The sequence below is a fragment of the Elgaria multicarinata genome, chromosome 10 (assembly GCF_023053635.1).
Source record: "Elgaria multicarinata webbii isolate HBS135686 ecotype San Diego chromosome 10, rElgMul1.1.pri, whole genome shotgun sequence".
In the NCBI taxonomy this organism is placed as follows: domain Eukaryota; kingdom Metazoa; phylum Chordata; class Lepidosauria; order Squamata; family Anguidae; genus Elgaria; species Elgaria multicarinata.
Window position 1 is genome coordinate 30,625,255 of NC_086180.1, and position 26,917 is coordinate 30,652,171.

Below are 26,917 nucleotides of genomic sequence, written 5' to 3' on the forward strand. Positions count from 1 at the left end.
GATGCTAAAAGCAATAAAAAGGCTTTCCTCAGATATGTGAGTAGTAAAAGACAGAGGAAAGCAATGGTGGTTCAACTGCTTAATGAGGACGGCAAATTGATAACAGATGACAAAGAAAAAGCTGAAGTGCTCAATTCCTACTTTAGCTCAGTCTTCTCCCAAAAGTGGTCTATGACCCCCCTGGAAAAAGTGAAGTGCAAGCTGAGGGGGCAGGATTGAAGTTTGAGATTGATAAACAAATGGTCAAGGAACACCTAATTTCCTTGAATGAGTTCAAATCTCCAGGGCCCGATGAACTGCATCCTAAAGTAATGAAGAAGCTAGCGGAAGAACTCTCAGAACCTTTGGCTATTATCTTTGCAAAATCATGGAAGACGGGAGAGGTGCTGGATGACTGGAGGAGGGCTAACATTGTCCCTATCTTCAAAAAGGGCAAAAAGGAGGAACCTGGGAACTACAGACCAGTCCGTCTGACATCCATCCCTGGGAAAATTCTGGAGCAGATTATAAAGAAGTCAATGTGTAAACACCTTGAAATCAATGCGGTGATCACTAGAAGCCAACATGGATTTGTCAAGAACAAGTCCTGTCAGACTAATTTGATCTCATTTTTTGATCGGGTAACCTCCCTTGTGGACTGTGGGAATGCTGTGGACTTGACTTCAGCAAAGCTTTTGACAAAGTGCCCCATGATATTCTGATTAACAAACTAGCTAAAAATGGGCTAGATGGAACAACTATTAGGTGGATTCACAGTTGGCTACAGAATCGGACTCAAAGAGTACTTATCAATGGAACCTTCTCCAACTGGGGAGAGGCAATGAGTGGGGTACCGCAGGGCTCAATCCTGGGCCCAGTGCTCTTCAACATTTTTATTAATGATTTGGACGAGGCAGTGCAGGGAACGCTGATCAAATTTGCAGATGACACCAAATTGGGTGGGATAGCTAATACCCTGGAAGACAGAAACAAACTTCAAAGTGATCTTGATAGGCTGGAGTGCTGGGCTGAAAACAGCAGAATTAAATTTAATAGGGATAAATGGCAAGTTCTGCATTTAGGAAATAGAAACCACAGGCACAGTTACAAGATGGGGGATACTTTGCTCAGCAATACTACAAACTAGAAGGATCTTGGAATTGTTGTAGATCACAAGCTGAATATGAGCCAACAGTGCGATATGGCTGCAAGAAAGGCAAATGCTATTTTGGGCTGCATTAATAGAAGTATAGCTTCCAAATCATGTGAGGTACTGGTTCCTCTCTATTCGGCCCTAGTTAGGCCTCATCTAGAGTATTGCGTCCAGTTCTGGGTTCCACAATTCAAGAAGGACGCAGACAAGCTGGAGCGTGTTCAGAGGAGGGCAACCAGGATGATCAGAGGTCTGGAAACAAAGCCCTATGAAGAGAGACTGAAAGAACTGGGCATGTTTAGCCTGGAGAAGAGAAGATTGAGGGGAGACATGATAGCACTCTTCAAATACTTAAAAGGTTGTCACACAGAGGAGGGCCAGGATCTCTTCTCGATCCTCCCAGAGTGCAGGACACGGAATAACGGGCTCAAGTTAAAGGAAGCCAGATTCCGGCTGGACATCAGGAAAAACTTCCTGACTATTAGAGCAGTACGACAATGGAATCATTTACCTAGGGAGGTTGTGGGCTCTCCCACACTAGAGGCATTCAAGAGGAAGCTGGACAACCATCTGTCAGGGATGCTTTAGGGTGGATTCCTGCATTGAGCAGGGGGTTGTACTCGATGGCTTTGTAGGCCCCTTCCAACTCTGCTATTCTATGGTCAAAATGATTACTAGAATTTAAATAGAAATACAAGGTTGAGCAGATGGTGACCTATGTGCTGGTACAGTCTGCTATCCAGGTACTGTTGATGGACAACTTCAAGACCCATTGTTATTGTTGTTGTTGTTTTTAAATCTTTAAACCTGACTTCAACTGTTCAGCCCTTCATATAGAGGACTGTCCTCTGTAAATTTGGACACATGGCCACCCTAAGTGTGACACTACCCTTGATAGCTATATGGCTGAGCAGGCTTCTCCTTACTCCCTGTTGCTGCATCCCAAAAAGCATGCTATGCCAATGCTTCAGTATTTGTATTTGACTCCCTATTATCTTCTGGATGTTGGTGTAGCCTCCAATATGCTAATGGATTTAGCTGGGTACACTAAAAGAACAATATTGTGTGTCCCATTACAGTGCCATGCAGTACAATCCTATATATGTTTGCTCAGAAACAAGTCCTGCTATGTTCAGTAGGACTTACTCCTTAGAAAGTGTATTACATGGAAACACAGCAGTGTTTCCCTGTGTTCAGGATGATCAGTAAAAAAAGTATTCCACCATGTTAAAAGGTGTTATTGGGGGTGGGTCATTCTAGCATCCTTGCTTAGTACCTTGCTTAGTACCTAGTCTCTTGCTTAGTACCTTGGGTACTAAATAAATAAAACCATAGGTTTTCAGTGTGCCTACGGCCTTAGCTAGACCAGGCTATATCCCGGGGTGAATCCGGATACACATGATGCACAGGGGATCCCAGGATCAGGGAGGGATCATCCCTCCCTTGCCCTGGGGTACAGCCCTACACTTTGGGCCTGCTTTTTTTGCAGTTTCGGGCTGAGCCTGAGACCGTGGAGCGTGTGGCCCATTTCCATGGGTTTACCCGTCTCTGCGCAATTACTCGCGCAGAGATGGGAGCTGCGCCCATCAGGGTTAAGGTGGGGGGAGCGGGGAAATGAAATGATTTTTTTTAAAAAAACTTACTTTTGCGCACAAGCATTTGTGCGCTCCTCTCCCTTTAAGAAAATTTAAAAATGGTGGGCGCGACGCCTCTCTTCCGGAGGTCGTCGCACCTTATGTGTAAACAGGGGCGAAATCTCGTGTTAATCGCAATGCGAGGTTTCCCCTCCTCCTAGACTTTCAGGTAGGTCTAGCTAAGGCCTACCTCTAAAAGGGCTCCTTCCTATCTCTCCTCTCTCATCTCACACTATTGCCCCGCTCGTGCTCTTCGTTCCTCTGATGCCATGTTTCTCGCCTGCCCAAGGGCCTCTACTTCCCTTGCTCGGCTTCGTCCATTTTCGTCTGCTGCCCCTTACGCCTGGAACGCTCTTCCAGAACATTTGAGAACTACAAGTTCAACCGCAGCTTTTAAAGCTCAACTAAAAACTTTTCTTTTTCCTAAAGCTTTTAAAACTTGATGTTGTGCAGACTTCTACTGTTACTTTCTACTGTTAGTTTTACCCTACCCTGTGCCTGCTTACCCTACCCTGTACCTGTTTGCATTCTCTTCCCCTCCTTATTGTTTTATTATGATTTTATTAGATTGTAAGCCTATGCGGCAGGGTCTTGCTATTTACTGTTTTACTCTGTACAGCACCATGTACATTGATGGTGCTATATAAATAATAATAATAATAATAATAATAATAATAATAATAATAATAAAAGAAGCCAGAAATGATTTCACTTTGTAATAAACTACCCCAACCTCCAGATATGTGCTTGATGACAACATCCCCAGCCATTGGCCAAATTGGCTGGGAATCATGGAAACTATAGTACAAGGACACCAGGGGCGTTACTAGACGAGGCTGTAGCGCGCGTTACCTTCCGCAGTCGTGTCGAGGCTTCCAGATGACGTTCACCAGGATCCGTCGTTATCCTGCGGTGAAGCCTCTTTCTCCCGACTTTAAAAAAGTGAGTTTTAGGGCACCTTTTCCTGCCGTCCCGCGGTAATTCGGAGTACGTGTGGGAGGATGTGAGGTCACTGCGGTCCGCACTGGGCAGGAAAAGGCATGCTAAGGGGGAGTGGTCAGCGGCTTCGGTCAAGCCGCCTCCGCCATTTGCGCGCAGTCCGCCAGCTGGGGCAGCGCGGCGGAGCGGCTTTTTTTTTTTACTCCCCCACTGACAGTTTGCGCAGGAATGGAGGAACGGAAAAGTGGCTAGTGTGCTGCTGGGATGTGTGGGGGATGGGTGGGGGATGTGCGCCTGTTCTAGTGGGTTTTTTTTTATTTCCCCAGTGACAGTTTGCGCAGGACCGGAGGACCGGAAAAGTGGCTGGTGACTCCTTGCGGTGGGCAGCTACCGTGGCCGCATAATGGCGGTGCTGTACGCTGCCTGTTAGTGTGGGTACCAGGCTGGCAGAGGGCAGAGCTGTTTGTGGGCTGCTGCCATGGCTACGGCCAGATGTGGGTTGGCTCCTTGGGATGGGGCACAGGGCACAGAGGCGGTCATCGCCGCCGACACCTCAGAGGCATGATGGGAGATGTAGGCACAGAGTGGCCATGCAGAGTGCCCATGCAGATGTAGGGTCAGGAAAAGGCGTGCTTAGGGGAGTGGCCAGCGGCTTCGGTCAAGCCGCCTCCACCATTTGCGCGCAGTCCGGCAGCTGGGGCAGCGCGGCAGAGCGGCTATTTTATTCCCATAGCTACATTTCGCGCAGGACCGGAGGACCGGAAAAGTGGCTGGTGAGCTACTGTGGGTGTGGGTGGGCAGCCAGCTGGAGGGAACCGGCTGGCAGAGGGCAGCAAGCGAGGGTGGGCGGTCATCTTCCAGCGGCCACCCGGCAGCAGGTGAGGGAAGCCCCTTTAAAATGGTTCACTACACTCCCCTGCCCTTCCGATGGACCTCCGGTGGTGCGGAAAGTAACGAGCCCCGTTCTCTCTGCTTAGCCCCTGAATAGGTATCAGGCATGGGGCCAAAAGGGCGGGGCATGACATGGAGACACCAAGAGATCCTAGATCTGCTGGACATTTGGGGAGAAGAAAGGATTCAGGAGCAGCTGAGGGCTAGCCACCGCAACTTTAATGTGTTCGAACAAGTGGCACGGGAGATGGGCAGGAGAGGCCATGAGCGAACCGCCAAAGAGTGTCGCACTAAAACCAAGAGCTTGCGGTCAGACTACCGGCGTGTGAGGAACCATAATGAGAGGTCAGGCAACAATGCCACCACGTGCCCCTACTATCAGAAATTACATTCCATTCTCCGTGGGGATACCACGACGCGCCCCAAACGCGTGGCAGGCAGTCTGACAATTACTCGGACACAGTCCACACGTGTAATTTCCCGAGCCACTCAGCCACCACCCTCTCTTCCTGTGGGCTCCCAGGACATGTCTGAGGACGCCAGCGAAACCACCTCACTCAGCAGGGATGTGGACGAAGACACATCAGCTGGTGAGTGTGCCCTTCTGCCTCCCCCAGCCCATCCCTACACCTCCCCACCAACTTCGGCAATGGGACTGCAGAGCCACCCCACAGGCTTGCTGGTAGGGGGCAGGAGGTGGGGGCACAAGCACAGCATCCCATGCCAGTGGGAATCCTCTCTTCTCCACGCAAAATGCCTGGAGGAGGGGGGCCTGGAAGGGCTGCATTTGAGGCCCCTGCATCTCTGGGGAGGGGAAGCTGCCCTTCCCCCTACCTCCAATGCTTTCTCCTACATGCCACCAGATGATGAAGAATCTGGTAATGTAGCTGCAGACTCTGACAGCGAAGCAGGTGAAGGCACCAGCAGCCAGACTGGACTGAACTGTGAGTATGTGCCCACCATACAGCATCCCCACAACCATGGGCATTGATCCTTGGCAGAGGGTGGACTGGCAAATGGTGAGGTATGAGTGTGACATAGGCCTGACTTTGCCTTGACAGGCCCCCCACAACCCACTGAAGGTGGCTCCAGGGACAGCCCAGATAGAGGACGTGCTCCTGGTGAGTACTCTGCACTCCTCAGGTGTGCATGTGTGCTCCTGCAACCACTCAGACATGCTGGGGACATGGCAGCACTAACACACAGGTGTGTGGCCACGTGTAGGTAGGCAAGGATCTACACGGCACCCTGGCAGGTGCCCTGTGCTGAATGCTCTGAATGGGGGAAGGTGCAGTTAGTGTGGTGGGTGGGTGTGATTGAACTGCCTTCAGTCCATCACACCAACAGGAGGGGAGCAGTGGGGGAAGATCTTGGGAAGGAGCCTGCAATTCCCCAGATGCACCAAGGTCGATGCTGTGGGAGTGGGAGTGGGAGTCAGCATTTCTCAGCCATGGGAACGGCTCTCACAGATAACAGAACAGCAGAAGTCTGGGGCTGGAATGCAATGTTGTGAGTTAGCCACCCACCAGCACCACTGCCAGCTGCTTAGTTGCTAAGGGCAGTTCTAGGCGCACAACCACACCCTTTCGCTGCCAGGCAGGAAGGGGCACTTCACCTGCTGTGCCCTCTTGTGCAATTGGGCGGCTAGATGTGCAGCAGTGTGCTTGCCCAAGGTGGTGGTGTATCTGTATGGCACTGCACACTCCACCTGATCCTCACCTCCCCTGTTCAGTGCTGCCGCATGTGTCTGAATAGCCAACCTTCTCCACACAGATCCAGGGGTGGCAAACCCCAGGGCCACCCTGTCACCTGCCTCTCGCCTTGCAGAGATTCGCAACCGTCGCTCCCAGAGGAGAGGAGGAGATGCTGCTCTGGAGATCATGCGCCAGGCAGCAGCAGACAACGCCTGCATCCTCCAAATCCTTGAGCGTGACTCTGAGAACTTCAGCGAATATCTGGACATCGCAAGGCAGCAACTCCAAGTAGATGCTGAAAATGGGGCAGCAATGGTGCGCTGTGTGGATAGGGTAGCCACCTGTCTGGAGGAGCTGGTCGGTGGCATGCGTGGTCTGAGGACTGGCCCCCCTAGGCATAGGGATCGCCCTGTGAGGGCACTGCCTCTTACTGGCCCACAAACTGGTGGAGTGAGAGGCAGGGACCCAGTGGAACACCTACTCCCTGGCCCACTCTGGGAGGAGGCTCCCGAACCCCCACCCCAGAGGGAGGAGACCCCATCCCCACCCCAGAGGGAGGAGACCCCATCCCCACCCCAGAGGGAGGAGACCCCATCCCCACCCCAGAGGGAGGACACCCCATCCCCACCCCAGGAGCAACCTCTTTGTGCCACATCCCAGGGGGGGAAAGGCAGGGCAAAAGGCAAGGCAGCCCCACCGGCTGTGGGGCCTCAGCCCAGGGCCAAGGCAGCCCCACCGGCTGTGGGGCCTCAGCCCAGGGCCAAGGCAGCCCCACCGGCTGTGGGGCCTCACGGCAAGGGTAAGGCAGCCCCACCGGCTGTGGGGCCTGAGACCAGGGCCAAGGCAGCCCCACCGGCTGTGGGGCCTGAGACCAGGGCCAAGGCAGCCCCACCGGCTGTGGGGCCTGAGACCAGGGCCAAGGCAGCCCCACCGGCTGGGGGGCCTGAGACCAGGGCCAAGGCAGCCCCACCGGCTGGGGGGGCTCAGCCCAGGGCCAAGGCAGCCCCACCGGCTGGGGGGCCTCACAGCAAGGGTAAGGCAGCCCCACCGGCTGGGGGGGCTCAGCCCAGGGCCAAGGCAGCCCCAGCAGCAGTGGGGGCTCCAGCCAGAGCAGCCCCAGCGGCTGTGGGGGGGAATGGAAAGGCCAGGAGCAGGCACCTGGAGCCTGCAGCAGCTCCCCCTGCAGTGCCTGGGGAACCACACAGCCCACCTGCCAAGCAGCAGCGCAGGGAGTGGCCGAAGCGTAACCCCAAGGAGCGCCAGCCCTACTCCCCATGAAGGGGGGAAGGTAGTATTGAGTGTGGGGTGGAGTGGGGTGGCTCACCATTCCTCCTAGTCCTGCCAGGGACCCTGGCCAAGCACTGCATAGAAGCGCACACACACCTTTAAGCAAAATATATTAGATTTTTTTTTTTTTATAAACATTAGAAAATTTGTAGTTTTTTTTCAACAAGAACAAAGAAAAGCTTTATTTTTCTGAAAAGCATTTTTTTTTAAACATTAATAAAAAAATAAAAATGGCACAGTCAGGGGCCTTGCTGCTCGTGAGCATCCTGCCTGCAGGATCTCTTTATGGCCCGGACGTCCCGCTCCAGGCGGGTGACCCTCCTTTCCAAGGAGCGCACTGCGAAAGGAAAGATGGTATTAGTGATGTATGCTGCAGCACCCCCCCCCATGAGCACACCAAACACTAGAGTCACTACTTACTTGTTCTGCGCACCGCCCCCTCTAAGCGGCTGAACGACCGCATGAGGTCCGGAGTGACGGCCACAGCAGCTCCATCACCTGTCACAGAAAAGAAGGGGTGTTGAGGAGGTGAGGGATGGGAGTGGGGAGTGCACAACCAGAACTGTAGTGAGGGAGTGGGTGGGCAGGTGGAATGGTGCACAACCTGGCAGGGAGGAGGCCACATACGTGTTCATTTGGATGCCACTAGACTGATGTGCACCACTCCCTCTCCAATGAATGCGGCCTCTTCCCCAAGCCCCCAAGCAGAAGGTGCGTGGAACCAGCACCAACCCCTGCTTGTGGTAGGGCTGTGGACTTACCAGGTGGTGCGGTGGGTGGGCTGCAGGGAGGTTGCTCTGGCGGGGCCGCCTCAGGAGGGGGGCCTCCCTCCCCACTGCCCTCCTCTGGTTGGTGGTGCTGCTCCTCCTCAGCTCCCACAGGCTCCTGGCACACAGCCCGGAGGCGGGCACGCTGAAGCCCTGTGAAGGTAATAGGCAGGTATGCATCAGTTAGTGGGCCAGGACATTCATTGCGCAATGAGATCCCACATTGGAACCCACATTACATGGGCATGGTAAGCAGTTCTAGGGGCCACTGCCTACATGGAACCAGGATGGGGGATGGGCTTTGCACCTGGCTGCCAACATGCATTATACATGGGCTGGGATGGAGAAATGACAAGTTGGCCAAGGCACTGGCATGAGGCTGAGTGCAACCACCACACAGAGGGGCAATGATTATAGCAGGTGGTGCAGGGCAGCTTCAGCATGGCTGCAGTGTTGGGGGATGGGGCACAGTGATACAAAGGGTACTTACTTGTTGGGCGCCGCTCCTCCCACGAGGGTCGCCCAGCCCGATCCCACAGCTCGTGCAGGAGGGTGTAGAAGGGGGGCTGGGCTCTCCTAGGAGGGCTACCCCGGTAGCACTCCAGAGCCTCAAAGAAGGCTGCCTTTAGGCCTTTAAACTTGCTCCTGCACTGCTCAGCAGTGCGGGAGTAGCCCGCGATGGAGAGGCTCCTTGCAGCCCTCCTGAAAATATCTATTGTCTGGAGGCTGGAGCTCCTCATGAGGCGCTCCGACCTTCCAGACTGCAGGAGGAGCTCAAGGAGCATCTCCATCTCGGGCTCCTGCCAGTAGGCGACCCTCCGAGGCTCCATCTTTACCGGGGTAGGCCTGACGTACGCTCCCCCTGTTGACGTTTTTCGGAACTGCGTACATGCGCAAAGAAGCGGCCGATGCCAATAAGCACGGTTTGCCCTTCGGAGACATACGCTCCCCCTGTTGACGTTTTCCGAGATTGCGGACGTCCGCAAATAAGCGGACGATGGCGATAAGCACGGTTTGCCCTTCGGGCTACATTTAGGATGATTACACGTTGCGCAGTTTGACTGGAGTTTATTATTATTACTAATTTATATAGCACCATCACTGTAGATGGTGCTGTACAGAGTAAACAGTAAATAACATGCATGTGGGCGTACATAGCATATATATTATTGCATACATGTGGGCGTACATAGCATATATATTATTGCATACATGTGGGCGTAAATAGCCTAGAGTTAATTGCACACAAGTGGGCATACGCCTGTTACTCTGGGGTAAAGGACTGGAAGGACTGCACAGGGGAAGAAGCACAGTCCAATTTTATGAGGCAGGCTGTCAGCGGCGGTTAGCCCACAGGAACTCTCTGACAGCATCCCGCACCTTGTGCCCTTCCTGGGTGTGGCGATTGGCCTCATTGACGTAGGGCTCGCCCAGAGTAGCCAGCTCAACAGAATTGTGCTCCGCCGCCTCCACGAGCATGGCATGCCCCTTGGTTTCGCAGATGTTGTGCAGGATGACGCAAGCACTGATGACCGAAGGGATGTTTTCTTCGGCCAGCTCCAGGTGCACGCCTATGCTCCGCCACCTCCCCTTGAGGCGGCCGAACGCCTGCTCCACCACAAGGCGTGCTCGCCTAAGACAGCGGTTGAAGTGGGCTTGCTGTGGAGTGACTGCCCCACCATAGGGTTTCATCAACCACTCACGCAAAGGGTACGCGCCATCCGCAATAATGAGGGGTGGAATCTGCTGGCCGTGCAATCTGATTGTTGGATGGGTAGGCACGAAGACACCTGCATCCATCGTCTCACAGAGGCCTGAGTTGGCAAAGACATAGGCATCATGGTTCTTGCCGCTCCATCCTATTTCCACATTGATGAACCGCCCCTTGTGGTCGCAGGTCCCCTGCAGAATCATGGAGTAGTCATCCTTCCTGTTTATGTATTCTGAGGCTTGGTGTATCGGAGATTGGATAGGAATATGGCTGCCATCCACCGCGCCCACACAATGAGGGAACCCCAGCTCCCCAAAACCATGCATGATCTGTGGGGCAGAAAACACAAAGGACATATTAGTGACAGCTCCATTGTTCCGAAGTTGCGGACCTCCGCAAAAGTGAGTGCCTGTTCCCAGCGCATTCCCCCACCCCATCCCCCATCCCCCACTCACCTCTGCCACGTTCCCAATCTTGACTGTACGAGCTAGGAGGGTCACTTCCATGGCAAAGCACACCTCCAGGACTATTTGTGCCGCCGTAGAGCAGCCTACCCCGAACTGCTCTGCTGTGGTCCTGTAGACGCAAGGGGTAGCCAGCCTCCATAGGGTGATGGCTAGGCGTTTCTCCACTGGGATAGGTCTACGCATGACAGTCAACCTCCTGTCCAGATGCGGCCGCAACTCCTCCACGATTTCAAAAAAGGTGCCCCTGCTCATGCGGAAATTGCTCAGCCATTGCTCATCGTCCCACTCCTTCAGGACAAAGTTTTCCCACCAGTCCTTGCTCCTCGGCCAGGCCCAGAAGCGGCGGCGTGTCTCACGGACGTAGTCGCCATACGCGGCCAGCATGGCTAGCCTCGTTCGGCAGAGGGCAGCCCGCAGCTCGCTGCGGCGGAGTAGCCACCTCCCCAGTTGTTCCCGCAACTGCCGCCGCCTGGCAGCCACCTGTGCACGGAGGCGCTGATACTCCGACAGAAGCAAGATCAGCATGCCTATGGCCGCGCAAAGATCGTCACGGTCCTCGTCAGGGAGCATAGTTGCCCTCTCTTGGCTATCGTTTCCCGCACAGACGCGCACACATAGCCACCTCTGCTGCCCTGATATGCTGCATCCGGACAATGTGCTTCCGCTGGCGCAGCTGTTTCTGCCAGATGTGGGTTGGCTCCTTGGGATGGGGCAGAGGGCACAGAGGCGATCATCACCGCCGACACCTCAGAGGCATGATGGGAGATGTAGGCACAGAGTGGCCATGCAGAAGATTGACCTCGGGTCATATGACACCCTCCACGACCCCCATCAGGAAGTGAGCGCATCAATGTTGACCCTCAACAGCACCAGCAGCACTTCAGCTGGCACTGGCACTGCCGCCGCTGCCGCCACCAGGGCCGGCAGCGGCATCGCTGATGGCTGCGCAAGTTTGCGGTCTTTTGGACGTGCGCAAACCGTGCAGCGAGCGAAAAAAAAAGCCACGGCAATCAGGCCGGTGTGGCTGCGCAACCGTGCTCGCGGCGGCAGCAGCACAACCGGCGCAAACTTCCGCCACAAATCGAAGGCAGGTGTGGATCATGAGGCGTCACGGCTGAACGGGAAAATCCGCTTTCACCGCTCCTCAACGACGGAACACCCGGTAGGTCTAACAAGGCCCCAGGTTAATGAAGGCTGCTTTATAAGAACGAACTACACAAACACAATGGATGGTTCTTTAGCTCTCCAATGGTTTGTTACTTCTAGTCTTGCCACTAAATGAATGGGGGGCCATGCAGGAGCACAAGTCTCCCCTTGTATTGCCCCCATTCACTCCAATGGGGTTAGTGTAATAGTACTTATTTGTGGTATTTTTGCCTATTGTGTTCTGTGCAATTTGGGTTCGTTTTGATTTTAGTACTCTTGTCTTTCATCACCTTTTTCTTGAGCTCCCAGATCATCTGTCTATTTGTACCACACCTGCACTTGTTGAGATGTATTGCAGCGACAAGGCTGTGCTTTGGAATGTGTGGGTAGTGTTTGCTTGTTGAGACCATTCATTATAAGACTCCCAGATCTCCTACCCACCAACTCCCACTTCTGAAAAGAAATGTACACAGGTACAATCCTAACATTTCATTTAATAGCTTTCATATGGTGATGGTGGACAGCAGAGTTGCAACAAGACCAAAGGCAACCAACACACTCGTAATTTGCAAGTAAGGAAAGGCAGAGAGAGAAGGGTCAGTAATGGCAGATTATTATTTTTTTACTTGCAATTTTTATGCAAGAATTGGAAACCTTTGGAGAGTGACTGCAAAGCACTTAGAAATCTACCAGGGAATTGTGATCTGTCCACTCCAGGGATAAAGTATGGAATGAGATGGAAGGATGCCTGTAAATGCTAGGTATTCCTTCACAAAGTTGAGGAAGATTAGGTGATTAGATATTGATCAATATTTTTCATTTCATATGTTGTGATAAAAACTGGGAGATAATTCATTGGTTTTTTAAAATATAGACATTAAGGCTGTGCAAAGTGGAGCTTCTCTGCCTCAAAATTCAATCTGGAGCGCTGTAGAGGTGTTTCTCCACCTTGATTTCCAGGGTGGGTCCCTCTCTCCAACTTGTCGAATTACCCATTGAAGAACCATTCCGTTTTGAGCTAACCAGTACATTCTTGTCAATGAGAATTAACAGAAATGCTTACAGCTCCCTCAGTTTTAAAGATAAACACATAAATGTTTATAACAGCAGCACAGAGCTTGCCCAACCTCAGAGAGAACAGGAAGCTTGCAGGATGAGGAGGAAGTTGCACTCCTCCCCAACTGTTGGTCGGGCACATTGGAGTGAGTCGAGTCAAGGCAACAACAACAGCTTTCCTGTAGGAGGCTACATGGGAGGAGGAGGAGGAGGAGAATGACCCCCTCCCTGCACTGGACGCCCAGCCAGACAATAGGAGTAATAGTTTAACTGAGAAATAAACAGCCTGCCTGACTCTGGTGTAGAAGCTTACTCACTGGTGATGCCAGCCCAGCAGCACTTTCACACTGTGGCTGACTTCTATGAGTCCAAGCAGAAAGGAGCAGCCAACCAACCAGCCCTGCACTCCCTCCCCCCAAGTCAGAACCACCACCAGCAGTCAGTGTTTCCCACGCCTCATTATTTATTTATTTATTTATATAGCACCATCAGTGTACATGGTGATATTCTGAGTAAAACAATAAAATAGCAAAACCCTGCCGCATAGGCTTACATTCTAATAGAATCATAATAAAATAATAAGAAGGGGAAGAGAATGCACCAAACAGGCACAGGGTAGAGTTAACTAACAGTATAAAAGTAAGATCAAAACCAAGTTCTAAAAGCTTTAGAAAAAAGGAAAGTTTTTAGGTGAGTTTTAAAAGCTGCGATTGAACTTGTAGTTCGCAAATGTTCTGGAAGAGCGTTCCAGGCGTAAGGGGCAGTGGAAGAAAATGGACGAAGCCGAGTAAGAGAAGTAGAGACCCTTGGGCAGGTAAGAAACATGGCATCTGAGGAGCGAAGAGCATGAGCAGGGCAATAGTGTGAGATGAGAGAGGAAAGATAGAAAGGAGCTAGACTGTGAAAAGCTTTGTAGGTCAACAGGAGAAGTTTATGTTGGACTCAGAGGTAAATTGGAAGCCATGAAGAGATTTCAGAAGTAGAGTAACATGGTCAGAGCAGTGAGCCAAGAAGATGATCTTAGCAGCAGAGTGATGAACAGACACCAATGAACTGATGTGAGAAAAAGGAAGGCCAGTGAGAAGAAGGTTACAGTGGTCCAACCGAGAAATAACCTATGCATGAACAAGAGCCTTGGCAGAAGAGACAAACAAAAATTATCCAATCCTGGCAATATTATACAGGAAAAAAATGACAGGATTTAGCTACTGCTTCAATATGAGGAATAAAGGAGAACAAGGAGTGAAATATAAAGCCAAGACTACGAGCTTCCTTGACTGGAGTAAGTGTAACATCATTGACAAGAGAGAATGAAAGATGGGGAGAAGGTTTAGGAGGAAAAACAAGCAATTCTGTCTTTGCCATATTAAGTTTCAAACAATGATGAAGCAACCAAGCTGAGATATCTGAAAGACATGCCGAGATATGATCATGAACATCAGGAGAAAGTTCCGGAGATAAAAGGTATAATTGTGTATCATCAGCATACAGATGATATTGCAGACCATGAGATTGAATAAGATTACCCAAGGACAACATGTATAAAGAAAACAATAACGGGCCAAGCACCGAGCCTTGAGGAACCCCTACTGAAAGGGGAAAAGAAGAAGATGAGCTGCCATTAGCCAACACATTGAAAGAGTGACCAGCTAGATAGGAGGCAAACCAGTTATAGACGGAGCCACAAAATCCGAGGTCATGAAGGGAATCCAAAAGAAGATCATGGTCAACCGTGTCAAAGGCTGCAGTAAGATCCAGGAGAATAAGAACAGAATAAAAGCCTATAGACTTGGCAATAAGAAATTCATTAGTAATCTTAGTAAGGGCTGTCTCAATGGAATGCAAAGGACAGAATCCAGATTGAAAAGTGTCCAGAGCAGAGTTACTAGAAAGAAAATCAAGACAATGAGAGTAAACCACATGCTCCAGGATCTTTGAAACAAAAGGCAACAAAGAGACAGGACAATAATTAGAAAGAGAAAGCACATCAAGAGTAGGTTTTTTGAGAATAGGAGAGACTGTAGCATGTTTAAAAGCAGAAGGAAATGAACCAGAGGACAAAGAAAAATTAATAATAGGAAGCAAGGAAGGGAGGATAGCAGGAATAAGATTAATAAAGACCTGAGAAGGAATCGGATCAAGAGAACATGTGGAAGGCTTCTAGTCAGTTCATCAGCTGAGACCGAAGGGAACACAGAGAAATTTGCAGGAGGAACTGACAAACGAGGGACAGGAACTGGAAGAGGGGCAGAGCTGGCAGGATCAGAGCGAATTGTTTGGATTTTAGCATTGAAAAAAGAGGCAAAGTTGTTAGCAGACAGAGAGGCAGAGAGAGATGGTGGATTAGGCTTCAGAAGAGAATTGAAGGACGCAAAGAGCCTCTGAGATGCGTAGCATTTGACTGGATCAGCAGTGAGTAATACTGCTGTTTAGCAAGGAAATAGCAGAAGAGAAAGAAGAGAGTACAAATTTTTAATGGACAAAGTCCTACGCCAAAGGCGTTCAGCTGCCCGGGTACAAGAACGAAGGTAGCAGATGAAAAAGGTGAGCCACGGTTGGGGTTGAGAAGGATGAACTATCCGAGTTGTAGATGGAGCAAGATTATCAAGAGTTGAGGATAAGGAGGAATTAAAGATAGAGACAGCTGAGTCCAAGGAGACGGCAGAAAAGACAGAAGGAAGAGAGGAGGCTACAGATTGAGAAAACACCTCATAATTGATAGATTGCAAATCAACCGACAAGAGCGAGAAACAGGATGTGAAGAAGGAGGATTATGAGTAATCATGAAAGAAACTAGATGATGATCTGACAAAGTCAGCAGCTGAAAAGTCCAAGACAGAGCAATTCCAAGTGAGAACAAGATCCAGACAGCGTCCAAGGGAATGTGTGGGTGAATCAGACCAAAGCTTAAGATCATAAGAGGAAGATAATGAGAGAAAACGTAGAGCTGCAGAGTCTTGGGGGTCATCTACAGGAATATTGAAATCACCCAAGATAAGGGTAGAACAGTTATCAGAGAGGAAAAAGGACAGCCATGAATCAAAATCAGAGATAAATTTTGAGGACGAGCCTGGGGGGGGGGGCGATACAGAACTGCAATCCGCAGCTGCAATGGAGCGAAAAGCTTCAGCACATGTACCTCAAAAGAGGAAAAACAATGTGATGGTGGAATGGAAAGAGGCTGGAACTGGCACAAACTAGATAATAAAAGACCCACACCACCACCATGACCCTCTGGGAAACTAGTGTGAGAAAAAGAGAGTCCTCCAAGATAGAGGGCAGCAGAGATGGCGGTATCATGGGCAGGAAGCCAGGTTTCAGTAAGAGCGAGAAGGTGAAGAGACCTAGAGATAAACAAGTCGTGAATGACAGGGGCCTTAGAAGCAACAGACCGACAGTTCCATAAGGAACACGCAAAAGGCTGCTGAGGGGAGACACCGAATAGGAACTAAGTTAGGAGAAACGAAATGAGAACGATCCATAAGAAATGGATATGAGGAGATAAGAATTGAGAGAAGAAAATGAGGAGAGAGAAATAGTAAGAAGCCAGAGAAATAAAACAAGCGAAGAACAGCATTAACCAGAGCAATCCCAGCCACCACCAGTTGCAAGTGGTCGCAAAACAAGAGCAAGAAGCCAGGCACAGAAAAAAATCAAACATGTAGGATATATAAAAGCAGTCACAGCACTGAATAATAACCAAACACTGTAGAAGATCATGCCCTGAATCAGAAAGTACCAGAGACCAGGTCCGAGGCTGGGGTTCTTCATCCAAAGTAGCCGCTCTGCTTGACCGGTTTCGCACCTTCGGCTTGCGCCTCCAGTACCCAGGAGCCTTTAGTACCTGCAAGGGGGTGGGGCAGACAAACACTCAGCTCCTGCAGATCAAACCAGGCCTTCCCAACAGCAGCAGCCTGATGGAAAGTTATCAAAGTGTGAATAAAGCACACATAATAAATTGTGTACTGCTTGTGTGCACTGCACAAACCTAAAACACAAACATACAAGTACTAGGCACTTGTAACTTTGAAGCCACAGCATGTCAAACCATTAAGGGGAAATAATAATAATAATAATAATAATAATAATAATAATAATAATAATATAATGTAACCCAGCCTTGCAAGGTGGGATGGGCAGGCACATTGGAGGAAAAAGCTTTAACAGAACAGGCAGGCACATGTGAATGCGATGGGCGTGGAACAGGTGAAACAGGTCTCCCTCTCTCTGCAAAGAAACAGAGTTGTCTCAGATCTCATAGATCTCTCTTTCTCTCCTCCTCTAAATCTCACTTTGCAAACCAACAGCCCCATCTCACTTTGCATTGTGCATGCAAAGATAAAGGAATCTCTCTCTCTCTCTCTGACCGAAACTAATGCCACAAGAACAGCAATGAGTGCATGGAATCAAAGACTGTGAGAAACCCCACCCCCTGCCCCAAACACTGCAATTGGAGGAGAACAGAACATGGTCATAGACAGCACTGTGGCAATTCCTAATTGGTTAGCCACAGATGTTAATCATATCAATTATCAAAACTGCCTCACCCCATCACCCCATGTGCCTTATTAGGAGGTTTTCAATTAGATCACGCACACAAAACGGTTGAATAATTTCGGAGATGTTAGAAGCACCACTATGGATTATTTAACACATAGTTAGCTGTCACATGCAAACCAGGTAATTTTGTCACCATGGATGCTCTCACAGTAAACTCTTCAGTCTTGTACAGAAATCTGCTAAGAAACAAATGTCCCAGTCTAGCAAGGGAAATGTGCAAACAACAGCAAGCTTCTGTATGCATGACCAATGTGGCTCTCTATTTGCATCTGAATACGAATGGCCCTTCACATCACAATGTTTATCTGCATTCCTTTGAGCTGGCTGGTCTTTGATGTGGATCAGAATGTGCATCTTCATCTGGGGCCTATAGTTGTTCTGTATGACTAGGTGCCCATGACTAAACCATCCAGAGAGCTTTGGTTATGGGATGGTATAGAAATTAACTTCTTCTTCTTTATTTTATTTATTTATTACATTTATATACCACCCCCATAGCTAGAGCTCTCTTCTTCTTCAAATACTTAAAAGGTTGTCACACAGAGGAGGGCCAGGATCTCTTCTCGATCCTCCCGGAGTGCAGGACATGGAATAATGGACTCAAGTTAAAGGAAGCCAGATTCCAGCTGGACATCAGGAAAAACTTCCTGACTGTTAGAGCAGTACGACAATGGAATCATTTACCTAGGGAGGTTGTGGGCTCTCCCACACTAGAGGCATTCAAGAGGCAGCTGGACAACCATCTGTCAGGGATGCTTTAGGGTGGATTCCTGCATTGAGCAGGGGGTTGGACTCGATGGCCTTGTAGGCCCCTTCCAACTCTTCTTCTTCTTCTTCTTCTTCTTCTTCTTCTTCTTCTTCTTCTTCTTCTTCTTCTTCTTCTTCTTCTTCTTCCTCTTCTTCTTCTCTAATTTCTGACTGGCCAACAGTGCAAATGAACATAAGAACATAAGAAGAACCATGTTGGATCAGACCAAGGGTCCATCTAGACCAGCACTCTGTTTACACAGTGGCCAACCAGCTGTCAACCAGGGAACCACAAACAGGACATGAGTGCAACAGCACCCTCCCACCCATGTTCCCCAGCAAGTAGTGTATGTATGCTCACTGCTTTTGATAGTGGAGGTAGCACATAGCCATCAGGACTAGTAGCCATGGATAACTTTCTTCCTCTTTAAAGTCAAAATAAGAGGCCAATAGATATTTTCATAAAGTCATATGAAATTGGCATTAGTGCATGATAGACTATTTCTGCTGAAAAGCCTTTCTCTTTCCTTGTCCTTGGGTGTAACTTTATGTAAGAACTTTTAGTTCCTATTATAAAACTCACCTATGATTGCAAACTAGGTACAATCTGCTGATGAAAAATTAATTTTGCAGTTTAGAGCTTGAGAACTTTTTGAATCTCATGGCACCAGGTGATTAATCACACAATAAAAAAATATTAATGGGAAATGTTTAAAAGAATGAAGAATGATAGGCAGATTCCAATCTCATTTATAATGGTATCAAACCAGTTTCATCCCATTCTCCTTACTTGATTTTATACCATTATTAATGGTAGCAAAATTCCAGCAATCGTGAGATGCGGTGTGTGTGTGTCTTTAGGGCAATGGTCTTCACTGCCTCTAAGAAATGAGAAGGAATTACACAGCCAAGCTGAACATCTGAGGTCATGGATAAGTTTTTCAAGGCGTGAGGCAACATATATTATAGGAACTTTGGCCTAGACTAAATTTTATTCACATCTATAAACTGCTTTGGGCAGTATCTAATGTTGGCTTATGCCATTTCCCCAGAAAACCCATCGAACCAGCTTATGCTATTGACATTTCCCTAAAGTTCGTTTCTGCTAACGCAACATCTATGGTGTAGGCAGAGTAGCAGTATTGGATCCTGCCAATTGTCCCCCTACAAATCACTTCAATTGATTTGCCACAAATCAAAGGATTGGAGACTGCCGAACGTGTATTTAGAAGAAGCTCTAGTGCAAGTTTCATAATTATGCATTTTCAGATAAAGTAGATCAGCCTTCCGCAGAGGGGAATCAGGTGCACTCCCGATCTTTTGGACTTCAACTCCTGTTACACCTCCCCACAATCAGCATGACCAATAGTCAGGGATGCTGGGAGTTGTAGCCCAAACATCTGGAGAGCACCAAGTTGGGGAAGGTCAAAGTAGGCCATCAGAGAGAGGGGGGCAGCAGTCAGGCCCCCTCCATGAGGTCAGGATTCTTCCCTCCCTCCTGCTACTAACTGCCATGGAGGACTTCTGAGGAAGAGAAAGCAGCAGCCTTTCCACTGCATTTAGACCTAAATACCTATGGGGCGGCAATACGTGCAGCGAAGAAAGCTTTCTTCTCTGCATGCATTGCGTCTGTGAATTCGTGTCCAGCAGAACTGTTCAGGGTGGTGAGGGGTCTAACGCAGACACTTCCCCCCCTGAACTTGACTTTAGAGCATTCAGTAGTTCACTGTGATGCCTTTAATGATCATTTCACAGATAAAATCTCTCGGATAAGAGCCGACTTAGATGCACTTATTATAGCAGAAGTTGACAATGGAGTGTCCAGTGACCCCGCAAGTAGGATTCCACTGGATCAGTTTCAGTTAGTGAGTACCGAGGACATGAACAAGCTGCTTGGATGAGTGAAGAGGACGACTTGCCTTCTCGATCCCTGTCCTTCTTGGCTGGTCGCCCAGGAAGGAGATGCAGTTAGATTGCAATTACAACACATTATCAATGCTTCTCTCAGGGAGGAGAGTTTTCCATCATGCTTAAAAGAGGTGGTGGTATGACCGCTTCTAAAAATGACCTCCCTGGACCCCCTGGATCTTAATAACTATAGACCAACATCAAATCTACCATTTTTGGGCAAGGTGATCGAAAGGGCGGTTGCAAACCAACTTCAAGCAGTTTTGGATGACGCAGTTTATCTAGACCCATTTCAAACTGGCTTCAGAGCAGGATACGGAGTTGAGACAGCTATGGTCACCTTAGCGGATGATCTACGCCTGAGTATTGACAGGGGTAGTGTGTTCCTGCTGGTACTTTTGGACCTCTCAGCGGCTTTTGATACCATCGACCATGGTATCCTTCTGGATCACCTGAGGGGATTGGGAATTGGAGGCACTGTCCTTTGGTGGTTCCAGTCCTACCTCTCGGGCAGGTTCCAGATGGTGATGCTTGGGGATAGCTGCTCCTCAAAGAGCGAGCTGCTGTGCGGTGTACCACAAGGTGTCATCCGTTCCCCATTGCTATTTAATATTTACATGAAACTGCTGGGAGAGATCATCCAGAAGCATGGGGCGGGGTGCTATCAGTATGCTGATGACACCCAAATATATTTCTCTATGCCTTCGACAACAGTGTCAACTAAGGATAGTGTGTCTCCTCTGAATGAATGCTTGGAAGTGGTAATGGGCTGGATGAGGAAAAACAATCTGAAGCTGAATCCAGACAAGACGGAGGTGCTCGCTGTCAAAGGCCACAACCTGGGTTTGGAGGTGTGTCAACTGGTTCTGGACGGGGTTACACTCCCCCTGAAAGACTGTGTTCGCAGCTTGGGGGTGCTTCCAGATCCATCGCTCCAAATGACAGCCCAGATAGATGCAATGGCCAGGAGTGCCTACTATCAGCTTCGGCTGATACGCCAGCTGCGACCCTTCCTAGAGTTAGAAGACCTAAAGACGGTAGTGCACGCACTGGTAACTTCAAGGCTTAACTTCTGCAATGCGCTCTATATAAGGCTACCTTTGTGCCTAGTCTGGAAACTTCAACTAGTCAAAAATATGGCAGCCAGGCTGGTCACCAGTACACCTAGGCATGACCATCTTACACCAGTTTTAAAATCTCTTCACTGGCTGCCAATTAGTATCCGAGCAAAGTATAAAGTGTTGGTTATTACCTTTAAAGCCCTACATGGTTTGGGTCCAGGCTACCTGCGGGATCGCCTTCTCCTGTACAATCCACCTCACACACTCAGGTCCTCTGGGAAGAATCTACTTCAGCTAGCAAAAACTAGATTAACAACTGTTACCCAGAGGACCTTCTCTTCTGCTGTTCCCAGACTGTGGAATGGCCTGCCGGAGGAGACTTGTCAACAACAGTCTACTAGCATTCAAGAAAGCTATAAAGACTGATCTCTTCCTGCAGGCCTATCCCATGGAATTTTAAGATGTTTTTAGAATGTTTTAGGATGTTTTTTAGGATGTTTTTATTGTATATTATGTTTTAATTAAGTTTTATTTATTTTATTGTTTATTGTTGTTCCCCGCCTCGATCAAAATGGAGAGGCGGGTAAGAAATAAATTATTAATATCATCATCATCATCATCATTATCATCATCATCATCATCTCCATGACCTGCAAAAGTTTGCTGCTAAGAATCTAGTACCTGTATTTCCCCCCCTCTTCCCTCCCAATCCCTTCCCCTTTTGTGTCATATCTTTTAGACTGTAAGCTGCAAGCAGGGACTGACTTGGACCTGTCATGCAAGTCTTTTTGGGCTGAAGGGCGGGACTAATGATCCTGTGGGAAGCAGGAAGCAAGAGAGAGAAAGTGATATGTCTCTGCAGCTGCAGCTTTTCCTCAAGATCCTTCACATTTTTCACCTGACATTGGCCATTAGCAATACAGCATGGGTGAGGGACCTCAGGAATTCCAGGGTTCCCCCAATTACCATGTCCTCTTACCCCCCCCCCCACACCAATTGTTGGGTGGTTTCTTGATGTTTGTGCAGGTTATTTCCACCATGTTCTATAAGGTTGAAGTGCCTCTCCTAAGGTTTAGTTACTGGCAGTAGGCGCTTTAAGCTACAGCATGCAGGTATTTTTAGCTCCATCCGCCACTGGGGCAAAAACAGAATTCTGCCTCAGGCTGAAAGAGGTCTCCCAGGTTACTCTAAAAGTGGCCAGTTTTTGTGTGGCTGCCATAAGCTGATGGAAATTGATGTTGAAGAATTTTATTGTACCTTAGACTTAGGCTGAGACTGCTGTGTTTTTTGTATTTTATCTATGTATTTTATTGTATGTTTTTTTTTTTAATATTATTGTGATGTTGTTTTCTGCTGTGCTGGTCTATGACCGAAACAAACAAACAAACAAGGGCTCCTGCCCTCTTGACCAGATACAAAAGAGGGCAGGGCTCCTGCAGCTTTAACTGTTGTAATGAAGAGGGAATTTCACCAGGTGGTGCATGTATACAAATGGCACCTGCTGAAATTCCCCTTCCTATGCCACTGCAGGAGCCCTGTCCTCCTTTTCATATGGTCACCCCATCTAGCCCTGCAATTGAGAATCACCCCAAACTGTGTCTGCTTGCAAAAGATTGGCTGTGGCTGAGGTCAAGTTTCAGAACCTACTGCATATGGCAGGTGTCAGGTTAGGGCAGTTTCTGACCCATCCCAATGGGCAAAGCCTCTTCCTTTCAAAAGGATGCGTTGTGGAGGCAGAATTTTGCTCTGGAGCTCTTAGCTAATGGTGTCTAGGGGGCTGGCTCAATGTCACTTGCAAATTTGGAACCATGGAGCTGACCTTTCTCAGTTGTTTGGTTACTGAAACGTAATCTTTTTCCCGCCTTTACCCTACTTTTTAAAAAATTCTAGCGCGCGACCCGCACCACGCAGAGAGGTGAGAGTAGTCTCAAAATGACCCCCATCCACGACTGTCTAAGCACAAGAATTTTCAGAACGATAGCTTCAAAAACAACCCAGTTATCTATGGACGAAATGTTTCAAGATGGCGATCGGAGCGCTCCGCGGAGAGAGAAGCGCTCCGAAAATGGTCGCTTCTCTTCGCCTTGCTTCTAGGGGTCCATGGTCCGCTTCTACTCCGCCTTTGGGCAAGGCGGAGCAGGCCAATTCGCTCCTGCTTCTGCGCTTCTAATAGGAGCGGAGCACATGCCTAATTATTAGGTATTCCTCCTAAGCCAGTTATTTGACTTCTGCTCTTTCCTTAAGGTGTCACCATCTTTTTCTTTGAAAATCTCAGGGCGAGCTTTTTAGTTTACAGATAGCTAGAGATATAAAATGTAACCAACATCCTCCCAAAATCAAATGGGATGTTTCTGCTTTGCAGAACAGGATATAATTTGAATCTGAGAGTGAATAGACAATACCAAGGGACGCACAGACAATATTTATTAATTATTAGGTATTCCGCCTAGGTCACTTTGTGTGTGTGGGAAACCTCACACAGCAACTTACAATGTATGTAAAATACAATAAATAATAATAAAAACACATTACCATAAAACTAATTAAAATAGCAATAGGTCCACAGCAGGCAAACCACATATCATTAAAGCTCAGCTAAAATTATTTGAAGTTCTAACAGACGTATCTATAGGCTACATTATTTGCATGATGAGCACAGCAGGATAAAAAGGGGGAAGCAAAGCAATCCCCCCACAACAATTGTGGTCTTTCTATTAAGGAGGTTCAAAAGTAACATTGCCTTTCAGGGATTCTTTGTATATAGAACATCAACAAATTTACTATATTTCCTTAGACGTGAGGACCTTCTCTTCTGCTGCTCCTAGGCTGTGGAATGGCCTGTCGGAGGAGACTCGTCAACTTAACAGTCTACTAGCATTCAAGAAAGCTATAAAGACTGATCTCTTCCAGCAGGCCTATCCCGTGGAATTTTAAGATGTTTTAAAAATGTTTTTAGGATGTTTTTAACAATGTATATTATGTTTTAATTGAGTATTATGTATTTTATCATTTATTGTTGTTCCCTGCCTCAATCAAAATGGAGAGGCGGGCAAGAAATAAATTATTATTATTATTATTATTATTATTATTATTATTATTATTATTAAAATTAAAGCTGATCCATTTTCAACGGTGAAGTTGTTTGATACAAAAATCCAAAATCCAACTAACTTAAGTCCCATCAAATTGAGTCTACCCTAAGTATGACTAAGGGCTTTGATAGATGAGGGGTTAGCCCGGGCTGATACCCGGGATCGCCCCTGTGCATCCAGATGACGCACAGGGGATCCTGGGAATAGGCAGGGGTCAACCCTCCCTTGCCCCGGGGTAATGGCCTCCACTTGTAGCCTGGTATTTCTGCAGTCCCGGGCTAGCCTGGGACCATGGAAGGTCTAGCCCGTTCCACGGCTTTTCCCAGCTACGTGGCTTACTCGCGCATAGCCGGGAGAAGCCGCGCACGGTCAGGGGGAGAGATTGCAGCGGGGGGGGGGGGGAGAGATCGCAGCCGGTGGGAGTGGGGTAACTTTTTTTAAAAAAACAACAACTTACCTTTGGTGCTCCTCCACTCCTGCACACCCGGCCCTTTAAAAAAAAAAAAAATGGCGGACGTGATGGGGCTTTCCTTTAGCCCCTCGCATCGGACATATAGACTAGGGCGACAGCCCATGCTAGCTGCAGCGCGGGCTCGCCCCTCATCCCGACCAGACTTTCAGGTATGTCTAGCAAAGGCCTAAGTCTGGAATCAACCCACTGTTGTTAATGAGAGGAACATTCATTTCTGAGGATCATTATAAATGATCATTATAAACAGCCTGCACTGTTTCCAAGGTACAGGAATACAGAATTGTATAGCCGAAGTAGTAATCTAGAAAGCTCTTGACTAGAGCCCAGTCAAGATCATAGGTGTGCACAGCACATTTAACCCAGGGATTTTTCTTTTAAAAAAGTGAACATTTATTGAATATTCAATTATAAAGGACATTCTTTTATTCATTTATTTTTAAAAGCACTGTAGACACTGATGCCCTATGCTGCGCTTGGCTTGCCTGACTGCAGGAAGGCCATTGCAGGTGAAGGGTGGTGGTGGTGAGGAGACACTCCTCAAACTCTAGCATTGGTGGGGCTTTGTGGTGACACTGGTCAGAGGAGGGGTTTACGAGGCAATATTAGCCTTTGGGGGGCCTCCTCCTGGCCTCTGAAGTGGGGCTCCTGGCAAAGAGGCTCCTAGCAGAGTGATTCCTTTTCACTTCTCCTGCCGGGAGCAACTGTGTGCTGTCATGGGCAGTGGCAGTGAAGCAGCCAGAGGACCGTTTCCCGTGTGTCTGGTTCCTCCTCTGGATCCCTACACAATGGGCCCCTCAATTTGGTGCTAATTGCTCAAGACATTAGGGTGTGCCTGGACACACCTGGAACACCCCTTGTGCATGCCTATGGTCAGGATACACAACTAAGGCTTTGAAACACATTATTGTTAACTGTCCAGAGAACTTTAGTTGATGGATGGCATACATAGCATCGATAATAAGCAAGTGAATAAATAAACATTAAAAAGAGGAGCAATATGTCTCAGCATAAAGAACAATCTGTTACACTCTTACCTGACCTTGGCAATTAGCAGTAGAACTTGACTCCAAAGCTCATTTGCCTGCAAGGGTCCAATATGAGATGTCACTGACTAGGTTGGCATATAAAGCGGTGGGTCTTCCCCCTCTAGACAACTGCCATATTTTTGGAAGTGCTGGTGTGCATAAAGTAACAGCTAGTAACATTATTTAAACATTACCACTTCCATGTAAAGGGTCATTATGGGCAATCTATGACATTTTCAGAGTTGTTCACAGACTGTAATAACTTCACAGTCTCTGAGTAATATTGTATTGGAGTCTGGTATAAATCAATAAGAATAAGAGATAATTGCTTCTATGTTTTTCAGCTTTGCTGCTGCACTGAAGAGAAATACCAAAGAGGGTAAAAGAAAGCATATAGGAGGAGGAGGGGTAGCTCCAACAAGTGGTGTTTACACAGACTAAGGCAGGACCTACACTACTGCTTTAAAATGGTTTATAACAGTAGCGACAACTTGGGGCCCAGGACACACTCCATATGCAGTTTTCAAACTATTTTCAAAGTGTCATATCCTGCTTGGTGTAGATCTGGCCTAAAAAGTCCTCTTTGCTAACTTCTCAAGCCTCTCAAAATCCCAAAAGCAAACTGTTATCAAAAACTCAGGATGAAGTCAGTTGAAACAGTCTGGTGTTGAGAAGTTAGAACAACAACTTTAAAAGATTAAAATAGTTAAAATAGCACAGGAGCATTTTCCAGTGCTACAGCTTCCACAGCCATCTTGGAAGAGCCACTGAAGAGAAATATTGACTTCATAGAACATATTCTGTTTCATGAAGCATTGTGCCAGTCATTTTGTCTTTATATTTTCTGTGCCAAAAGAGCAATACTTTTTCCAGCTTAACAAAAGTAGATACAGCTAGGCCTCAGCTAGATTTACAGGTCTAGCGCAATGGAAAGGTGAGGATCTCGCAATATTGTTATCACGAGATCTCCCCCTCTGTTTACATGCTGCGTGTGATGGCCTCATAAGAACAGGAAGTCGCATCCTCCATTTTGTTTTTTGTTTTGTGCTTGTGCGCAAAAAGTGAGGGTTTTTAAAAACAATTTCCCCTGCTCCCCCCACCCCACCCTCAATTGGCGCAGAGCTCCTGAGGAGCTCTGTGTCCCGTGCATGGTTCCCAGCTCCTCGCGAGGAACCGCAAGGAGCCAGGACAAACCACGATGCCCGCCCACACGTTCTGCGGTCTCGGGATCATCCCAAGACCACGGAAAAAGCAGGCTGAAAGGATAGGGCGATATCCTGGGGAAAAGGAGGGATCATACCTCCTTGTTCCCGGGATTGGAAGACACA

General features: G+C 48.3%; 2 protein-coding genes across 2 annotated transcripts in view; both read right to left on the reverse strand.

Moving 5' to 3' along the window:
* Window positions 1-26,917, reverse strand: part of CASP6 (caspase 6) — a 459,872-nt gene that overhangs the window by 352,479 nt on the left and 80,476 nt on the right. The gene's annotated exons all lie outside the window — the stretch shown is intronic.
* On the reverse strand, window positions 9,612-10,779 carry LOC134404825 (uncharacterized). Its single transcript, XM_063135753.1, has 2 exons — window positions 10,511-10,779; window positions 9,612-10,384 (listed from the first exon to the last, which is right to left on the reverse strand). The coding sequence occupies exons 1-2, from the start codon at window positions 10,772-10,774 to the stop codon at window positions 9,680-9,682; spliced, it is 969 nt and encodes a 322-aa protein (XP_062991823.1). The 5' UTR covers window positions 10,775-10,779; the 3' UTR covers window positions 9,612-9,679.

Bases quoted from the DNA above. Each gene is read 5' to 3' on its own strand.
- LOC134404825 (XM_063135753.1), bottom strand. From the start codon at position 10,774: ATGAGCAGGGGCACCTTTTTTGAAATCGTGGAGGAGTTGCGGCCGCAT. The intron at 10,385-10,510 runs GTGAGTGGGGGA...TCTGCCCCACAG, and splicing joins AGATTGGGAACGTGGCAGAG to ATCATGCATGGTTTTGGGGA.